This window comes from Sardina pilchardus, chromosome 8 (assembly GCF_963854185.1).
Source record: "Sardina pilchardus chromosome 8, fSarPil1.1, whole genome shotgun sequence".
Classification (NCBI taxonomy): Eukaryota; Metazoa; Chordata; class Actinopteri; order Clupeiformes; family Clupeidae; genus Sardina; species Sardina pilchardus.
In genome coordinates, this window is record NC_085001.1 from 14,862,324 (window position 1) to 14,872,323 (window position 10,000).

The 10,000-nt window shown below is 47.5% G+C and overlaps 1 protein-coding gene across 2 annotated transcripts in view; it reads right to left on the minus strand.

The window, feature by feature from the left end:
* The window catches only part of homer1b (homer scaffold protein 1b), a 25,952-nt gene that overhangs the window by 13,606 nt on the left and 2,346 nt on the right, over positions 1-10,000 (minus strand). Inside the window, exon 2 of one of the 2 annotated variants that reach the window (XM_062542894.1) lies at positions 3,316-3,472. In XM_062542894.1, the coding sequence (XP_062398878.1) occupies positions 3,316-3,472 (157 nt within the window). Of the gene's footprint in view, positions 1-3,315; positions 3,728-10,000 lie in introns of those variants that run through there. The other variant, XM_062542893.1, reaches the window with a different exon arrangement.

The window sequence follows — 10,000 nt, forward strand, 5'->3', positions numbered from 1 at the left end:
ATATGCCATTATAGACAACCTCCCCTGACTGAGGGATGGATGGATGGATGGATGGATTGACTGAAGGATAGATAGACTGAAGGATATATAGATAGATAGATAGAAAAATATAAACACAAACATACAGTATCACACCTGCATTTCTCCATTCAGCCAATGGTGGCACACCCACATATATCCGCATTGTGAAAGGCAGCACAACATCCATGTGATTATGGTGATGGAGGAAAGTAGGGTGATGCAGAGTGAGTGGGTGGCTGGGTGGGCGGGTGGATGGATGGTTGGATAGTGGCGAATGATGGAGGTGTGGAGGTGGGGGTGGGTGGCTGGGTGGGTGTGGGGGAGACAACAACTACAAAAGCACTCTAGTCTCCCTCCCTCAGCTTCCTGTCTCCCGTGTTACACAAACCACCTCCAGTCCACTGGGAAAGCAGAGTGCTCAGCCCCTCTCCTCTCCTCTCCTCTCCTCTCCTCTCTGCGCGTCTCCGCGCCTCTCCTCTCCTCTCCTCTCCTCTCCTCTCCGTTCCCATCCTCCCATCCTATCCGCCCACTCGCTCCTCTTAGCTGGTGCAGGGAAGAGCGATTGCTCTCATTAGGCTCCTGCTACTCACACACACACACACACACACACACACACACACACGCTCACACACGCTCACACAGCTCTCTCACTCTATGGGTACGTGCGTCTGTGCGTGTGTGCTCATGTGTGCTTGTGTGTGTGCGTGTGTTTGTGTTTGTGTTTGTGTTTGTGTCTGAGCGTGTGTGCTCATGTGTGTGTGTGTGCGCTCATGTGTTTGTGTGTGTGTGTGTGTGTGTGTGTGCAAGCATCTACATCTGAGCACATGTACACGCAGGTGTGCATCAGTGTACGTGTTTGATTGTGTGTGTCCCTGTCTGAGCTAACCATAAAATGAAAGCGTGCCATGTGTTGTCGAGCATGCCTCTCGCTGGCATTAATATGCGGCGCAATGAGGAATGCCGTCACTAGCCATCTATCACCTTCTACTGAGCTGTTATTACGAAAACAACAGATAATCATTTGCGGCAATATTTGCGTCATTTCAAACCCATGTTTAGTATGAAACCAGTGAGCAAAGAGCTGAGGAAAGCAATTTATCTGGATCTGGGGGGGGGGGGGGGGGGATTATTATTTTTTTGATAATAGGATAAAAGTGAGCTGAACAAGAGTCCTGGTGATACACTGAAATGGTGCTATATAGTGCTTACTATTGCTGATCTGTCCTTTTTTTACAGGCAAGAGCGCAGCCCCTAGGAGCTGACAGTTTGGAGGCTTTTTCATGTTCGTGCATACGCCCGGCTGCAGCGCTGGAATGCTAAGCAGACGCCCGGGCTCGGGCCTGCTACGGTTCAGCTGCCGTTAACGCAGAGTTAACACAAACCCATCCCAGCCGCCAGTCCCTCTGAGAGAGAGAGGGAGGAAGAGGAAGAGAGAGAGAGAGAGAGAGAGGCTAGCAAGGTCCCTCCAGCATGTGTCTTAGGGTGTGGAGTGAAGGGAGTGGAAGAATGAGAAAGAAAGATGGAGATGGGGGTGGGGGGGGTAGATGGGGGCGTAAAGATGGAGAAATCATGAAAGACAGAATCGAGAGAGAATGAAAGGATAGAAAGAAAAGGAGAGAGAGAGGGGGGGAGAAGGGGGAGGGGGTGTAGGGACAGTAATCGAGGGGGTCATAAAGAGAGAGAGAAAGCGAGAGTATTAGAAAGAGAAGGAAATGACAGGGCAAGACAGGCAATGAGAAAGGAAGAGAGGGAGAGAGAAAGAGAAAGAGAGAGAATGAAAGAGAGAACCCCAGCACCACTCATGTGGATCAGATGAGATGACTGGAGGTAAAGTAAGAGCCCGGCTATGTATTTCCCCTGTGGTGTGTGTGTGTGTGTGTGTGTGTGTGTGTGTGTGCGTGTGTGTGTGTGTGCGTGCGCGTGTATGTGTGTGGCTTTTTGCGAGTGTGTGTGTGTGTGTGTGTGTGTATGTGTGTGCATGTGTGTGTGTGTGTGAGTGTGTGTACTGTGAGCATGTGTCAATTCCCTGGCCTTTGCTAATACAGACACACCACATCCGCGACTGCTTTAAAAAAAGCACCGGGGGCAAGTGTAACCGCTGGGTTCACCGCACTCGGCTTCACTGCTCCCCCGAGCTGGACACACAGCAGTGCCACCAGGCAGTTCACTGACCCACTGTGCGCTGGGATTCTGGGTAGATAGATAATCATATCGTCAAACAGCCAAAGCAAAACCAGAGGGGTTGACATGCAGGGCCGGAGGGGGGGGGAGTCTGCCCGGGCTACACACAGCGACACAGTGGGATCGCGTGGCAGCCTTATTTCAGTCCTGGACAGAGAGAGAGAGAGAGAGAGGGAGGGTCGGTGAAGAAGAGTCCTTACACAGTAGGGTATGCTGAAGGGGCTATTTTAACCGCTGTCCACACACACCGCTCTATCCAGATAAGACAGGGCAACAGAGGTAGGGAGTTTCTGCTGGCAGAGAATTATGAGATGGACGGTCCCTACTGGAAAAACACAACATGACTAATGATAGATACTCTTCAGAGCGAAATAGAGCAACGCTGCTTCTCGAGTGCAGTGTGTGGGCTAAGCTTTCGAGATCTGTCAGCCCACATCAATGGGCTGCTTGAAAAACATAGGTTGAGACGGGATCTGTTTGTCATTGCTCACAAGCTAAAAAAAAAAAACTACAAAGCAATGCTATCCATAGCGAATGTAGATCTTATGTTTTCTTTTTCCGGCTTTCGTCTGTTTTCGCTGCCAACCGGAAGCTGCCATTCTGCAGCTACAGTACGAGCCACTGTTGATGTTGCCAGGAGACCAGAGCAGCACGGCGACCCCGGTCTCAGGTTACAGTGCGAGCCTGAGAGGAACTTTTAGCGAAAGCAGGTCAGACATCTGCCCCTATCTTTGGCCGTGTGTCATGTGTGTATATGTGTGTGTGTGTGTATGTATGTGTGTGATGATGATGGTCAGTAGCCTCTCTCTAATCTGTCACTCTCCGTATGGCGCGGAGCCACTGATTAATTCCCAAAATTCACCACGGCTGACGACCGTCAGAGGCAATGAGCGTCCCATCTGTAGGCTACTGACCAAGCATTCCCACGGGGGGCAAATGAGTAAGAAAGGCCAAGCTGCCCTCAGCAAATAGTACCATATGAGTGACATCAACAGTAGCCAAATGCCCACCATTTGTGCCAAGCTGTGATAAGCCAGCGCTGGGTTAGGCCTTCGCTCAAATCTGCAGCAAGGGTGAGGAACTATGATTGACAAGTGAAGGTTTGACTCTTACCTTAGTGCCATCCAGGCTGATGATTCTGTAGACGTTCCTGGTGCTGTCGTAGAAGTAGGAGACGGTGACCGCGTGCTTACTGGTGGGCACCCAGTTCTTCTTGGTGCTGGGGTCGATCTGGAAGACGTGGGCGCGCGTGCTGTAGATCGGCTGCTCCCTGAAGGGCACAAAGAAGAAGTGGTGAACCTCCTTGTGCCGCAGCACCACCGTCTCCCCGTCGCCCGGCGCGCCACCGCCGGAAGAGTGCCCGGGCAGCTGGATCACCATCTCGCCACCGGCCTCCATCTTGGCTCGAGCGGCTCTCGGGCGCTTGCAGGTGGCGGCACCAGTGTCGGAAGCCCACCCACCATTCGCGGCGTGGGGCGAAACTGCACACAAAAGACTGCCCGGCGTGACAGGAGGGCTGGATCCACACGCGGGGCCGAAATAGAAGTGTCAGCTGTTTGGCTTCCGCAGGAGGGGTGACGGACTAATTATAGTTTGGATCGCAGTAACCTGTCAAGCCAGAGGCACGCCCCTGACTGAGCCCCCCCCCCCCCCTTTCCCTACACGCCTGCCCCTGGGTGTACCATTGGCCAGGAGGCCCAGGGGATCCATATGTGCTTGTATACAAACAAACATGTACCATACAATGTAAACACGCATACACACACACACAAACAATCACAATCATGCGCGCAACATTTTAGAAGATTTAGACACACATACTGTACATCTGTAATTATTACATTTGCACAGTCGAAGAAAAAGGCTTTTTTTCACTCACATGAAAAGAGCCTTGATAAATATGTGAAACAAAAGAATAAAAGCTGTAGAAAAGAGATTGCACTAATGTACTGGGTGGGTTTCATAGATGGCTGGTGGCTGCAGAGAGCTTCAAGCAAATTCCGTAGAGTTCAAATGCAGTACACTACACAGTGCAGTGGAGGCTCTAGGCCATGCGGTGGACATCTTAATCTTCAAACAAATGCAAAAACCTTTGAATACTCAACTAGCATTAAAAAGAAGACTCATATAATTATGCATTGTAAAGTGGAAAGCCTTTTAAGTAACATCAACAGGCAACAAAAACAACTATTACCCCCTGCCTATTTGTACTTAATCACTAAAAAATTGACTGTGCTCATAGGTCTTGAAAATCATCTCAAAAATACTGAGATCCCATGGGTAGTGTTTTTTTCCCTCTGCATCACATCTTCATTTTAATTTACCCCAAAAGAGATGACAGCTCAATTAAAAAACCTCCATAGGCAACACAATTATTTTCCATCAGATTCCCTCCAAGCGATTTGGATGATTTTCCATCTGAACTAACCAACAGACCACTCCTAAATAGAGCTCCATTTCTCTCGGTTTCTCTATGCATACCATGTGTGCAGTGTGTCTTCTGCAGAGAGCAGAAGTGAGCAGTGCACACATCACACACACACACACACACACACACACACACACACAACCCATGCACTTTCATAAATATGCCCATGGGGGTAACTTGCTCGCCTGCCTGGCCACCACCTGAGAAGTTTAATAGGTGGGGGCTTAATAGGCAGGGAATGCAGCATCATGGAAGCACAATTATTTGCAGACGCTGCTCCCTTGAGAACAAACAGTGAGGGGGTGGGCGGCATTGGCTCCCTCTCAAACATGGAAGGGAGGATGGGGGGGGGGGGGGGGGTAAGGGGAGGGGGCATCAAATCATCTGTGCCGAGTCCATGCATTCCCCCAGAACCTGGACTCCAAAAGCAAAAAAATCAACACACACACTGGACTCCAAAAGCGAAAAAAAATCAACACACACACACACACACACACACACACACACACACACACACGCACACACACACACACACACACACACACACACACAGTTGGCGCTGCACTGCACCCCATATTTTGTCAAGACAGGCAGGCAGGCAGGAGGCTGCCACTGCCACTGCCACTGCCTCTGCCTCTGCCACTGCCTCTGCCTCTGCCTCTGCCTCTGCCTCTGCCTCCTCCAGGATCCGTGGATCTCCAGCAGCAGGAGCAGCAGCCGTGGGGAAAAAAAGGAGCAGATTTGTTGTGTGCTATTCCCATACCTGGGCAAATCACCATATTCAATTCCATAAGCATGCTCCCAATCAGCCTTTATCAGCCTGATGCACTGGGATCCAGGCGAAGGAGAGAGTGAGTGAGAGAGAAAAGGGGGAGGAGGTAGAGAGTGAAAGAGAAGAGAGGGGGAGGCGGAGGAGGAGGAGGAGGAGGAGGAGGAGAAGGAGGAGGAGGAGAAGGAAGAGGATGACGGAGGGAAGGAGAGAGGGAGAGAGTGGAGGGATGCACAGAGCAGACAGGGAAGTGCTTACGCTGCACCGAGGGGCTGAAAATCTTAGAGAAACATCAAAGGCGCACTGCATAATTAACATTAAAATTCAACAGCAATCACCATATGGGGGTGGGGGGAGCGGTTGTGAGGAAAAAAGCGAAAACAGACAGAAGGAGAGAGAGAGAGCGAGAGAGAGAGAGAGAGAGAGAGAGATTACACTGAACAAGAGGCTGCTGTTCCCATCTGACAGTGGGCTTCTTTTTGTGTGATGAAATGAGATTATCATAAAGATTGATCCTAGTATGTAATGGCACATGAAGGGGGATATTTCGTGCTATAAGCAGACCACTGTCACTCTCATAAGGCCAAAGGAATGAGGGTTCACCACTGTGCATCCTAACCCTCTGAGTTTAGTCAAGCCAGTAATTTGGGGGGAAAAAAGAACCCAGTCGATTACCAGTGAAACAAAATGTTTTGACATTTACATCCAATTACATAATTGCATTAGTATTTCAGCCTAAAGCCTAAGACTGTATTTTCATTTACTGATATTGAGATTTTCTGCCCAGAAATAGTCATAAATAATTACATGGGGATATACAAACAATGGTATTCTATTATAGCCAGTAATGACTGCATTTGTAAGTCTCCACATAGGGCAAATAGAAACTATTAACCCAATTCATAAGTCTGGTAATAGTATGGGATTGGAACAGCGGTGTGTGGGGGATTATATAACTGTTTAGTGAGGCTGCACATTGTTCCAAAAAAGCTCTCTCAAACAGTGCACACAACAGGGCCTGAAATCACTAAATCACCACACTGCACAAGCGTGAGTGTGGATGAATTCTGCTAAAGCAGCATTGTGTTCTCCTTAAATCACCTGTCCTTCATTTAACTCAGGTACTAAGAATTCACTCAACATGATAGTCACAACACTCTATCTGTCTTAAGTCATTTAAACTTCAGAATATTAAGTGAATGCTGGCAAAGTAAAAGAACTGTCATACTTTTCACTCCGCCTGTTATCTTACAGACAGTCCCACAAATCTGCTGCTTAAATATTTTAGCATCCTTCCACTATGAACAAAATAACACCATTAGAGAGGTCTGTTAAGCACATAATAAATAGACTCAGACCATCACTATGCCTGTTTTCTTTTCCATTTAGATTATGTTCAACTGAATTCTCTACTTCAGAAGGAACGTCTAGCACATTTGTCTGACAAAATAGCGAGACGCGAGAAGTATAACTGGAAGTGCTGCTAAATCCACCTCAGCGAAGGCCTGTAAGTCTCTGCAAGATCCTTCTAAATGAAGCCCTCCACTGTGTTTAAGATTGCGTAGAGGTGACATCCTGAAGGGACGATAGCATTAGAGGTGAGCGGGAGAGGAAGGGGGAGCATGTGCTAGAATGTTAAGATGGCAGTGAGGTGATTATTATAGGATGGTATAGTTCTCTCTCGCTCTCTCACTCTCTCCCGCCCGCTCTCTCTCTCTCTCTCCACCTCCCTCTCACCTTCTCTCTCTTGAGCTGAAACAGGGCAGATTGTGTGAGAACTGAGAGCTGTGTGAAAAGCAGTGGAGGAGAACAGGCCAATTTCAATGACAGCATCAGCATCAGCATCAGCATCAGCATCAGCACCAGCACCAGCTTGGCTTTATAATGTCCTGCTGTGGAAATGTTCAACATGCATCCAGGAGAACTTGTGTGGCCAAAGTGCACATATAGCACTCTCATATCATGGTGGATATATGATTGTGGTATAAGTATGTGTCCATGGAGGAGGATCATTACACTAAGACAGGGTGGCTGTGGATATGCAAGCTCAGTCAGGTTTGCGAGAGAGTGATCAACAGCCATTTTAAACTTAATGGTACTGGCATAATGGCATACACCTCTGCTATTGAACAATTTAATTTAAATGTACTTATTAGAAGCGCAAATCCTGCAAATACCTACAAAAGCATGGAATATACTGTACTGTACATCACACATATCCATCAAATTAGAAAATAAGTTGGACTTAATGGTCAATCACTAATTTCACAGCTAGGCCCTCAACTAGGTGAACACCTGCAACAACAAATCCTGTGGCTAAGAGAGGAAAGAAAGGATAACCTGTCTGGTATGTGATGCTTTAACACATTCAGAATGGCCATTGGCCATTCGAGTCACAAATCTGTTTTATACACCTCATGAGCAAACAAAGTACAAATCATTGCTGGACAATCAGCTGACTGGTCATACTGGACCGTGTACAACACGCAGTGTTGTCCCCCAAAATGGAGTAAAGCTACTTCAGGTAAGTGGGTGGGGAAATCTTGCAAAGCTTTGATGAAATCTGGCATCAAACATCCTTGCTCTGTCCACGACTCAGGACACGGAGAGCACGTCGGAAGTCGTGTATCAGACACTATGGGTGCCTCTCAACATCTCTCTATCTTGATCCTCGATGCTCGAGGGGCGTTCCCACTGATCTATAACTAACACTGGATAGACTATCCCATTGTTGCCGCCCCATCATTCTTTGTCTAGATCAGTGAGGACGAGGATCGAGGAAGGAAGGGAGGATATATAAAAGACTAAATGAGAGACACCCCATGAAGTTTCCCTTCCTGTCCTCACACCTTTAGAGCTTGTGGGCTGTCCAGGAAGTTGGGTTACTGGCTCATCCAGGTCACTTCAGGAGTAACCACTGGTCTCTGTAAAAACGCTGAATCAAGCACGATCTTTTGAGATGGTTACTCCAGTTACCTGGAAAAGCCAGTGACCTCGCTCCGTAGTACAGCCCATTGCATCGCATCACTCAACACATCACTTCACATAAATCCCTATTTCCCCCACAATTTTGTCCAGGGCGATATTTGCATGGCGTTTCAGTGCCCAGCATCCTTCATCTTAAAGCCCTGTTGGCACCAGCATGGATACCAATCATGCCCTTATGGTGCACTTTTGAGTGCCTGAGCTAATAATTCAGTTAGCCTAAGAGCAGTTGGCTTCATTACATTATTAGTGGTTTTCCACTGAGAATATATCACTCCTGCTATAGCTCAGAGAACTCCTTCCCCATGACCCAGAGGACCGGCGCAGAGTGTAAAACACACACACACACACACACACACACAAAATCTCTCTCTCTCTCTCTGTGTCTCTCTCTCTCTCTCTCACACACACACACATACTGTACACACACACACATACTGTACACACACACATTCACACACACACACCACAATCTCTAATAGGCCTACATGTTTAGACTGTCATACAGCACACATTCTCCACAGTCCCCACTGATGTAATTAGAACACCTCTCCCTGCTCGCCTTATAGTTCTCCTTTTCCTTGCATTTCCGCGTGCGTGTACGTGTGCCAACTCGACAAACATTTACAATGTGCTGGCACTGGCTCTCGCGGAGCCGGCGGGGTGCATTTGGCTTGCTCAGGCTAAAGCGCGGTCCAAACGTCATAAAAGAGAATGCATAGCCAGAGAAACATGTTCCATTACACCTCAGGAATGATGAGTTCTGCTACACTGATCAGGAGGTGAAATGGTTCCACTTTTCAGGGGTCTTTCTTTTGCACCGACACGGGGGCTCAGCCAGATGAACACCGATATTTAAAATGGAAGAAATGAAGAGGGTGTAACACTGAATACATGACACAGATTGAGTGTGTAATGCATCTGTCTGTGGGCAATAGAGAGGACTATTCCATGCATATATATTTTTACAAATGTCATTACAAATGTCAAGTTTGGGTACAAATGCGATAAAAAGGTGTTTCCATTTTCTTTAAAACATAATGGCATGACGCGAGATTCAACATCAGTGCAAAACTGGCTTGTGTCAGTCGCACACAAAACGCATGGTGTACCTAAGATAGGCACTCCTGCATGGCACAACATGTGCTGCCACAGGCCAATCAACAACCAAGCCTAACAAACATTACACAACATCAAGCAGTCCCCTTCCTACATCCTTGTTTCATTTCATTAGGCCCACAACACCTCCAGAAGACTCAACAGTGGAGTCCACTGTACCATACCAGACCCACAGCCCTCCACACACACACGATGGGTTGGGACAAGTTACAAGATTATTATCATTCTATAATACAAGATTCCATCAGGTATGTATCATCATCAAAAATGCTCAGAACAAAAAAGCTGTGTAACACTTTCAATATGCTGTATACTAGCACAACACAGTATACCCTCATTACAATTTAAAAAGTCTTAAAGCCAGGTCATTCATCTTGTTTGACTTCTACTTCACTATATTTGCAGTGTAAGTAAAGCTTTTCTTTACACACTCTCACCCTAACACACTCCTGTAAAACATGAGTGTGTGAGATATTTCCTCTATCCTTGGGAATTCT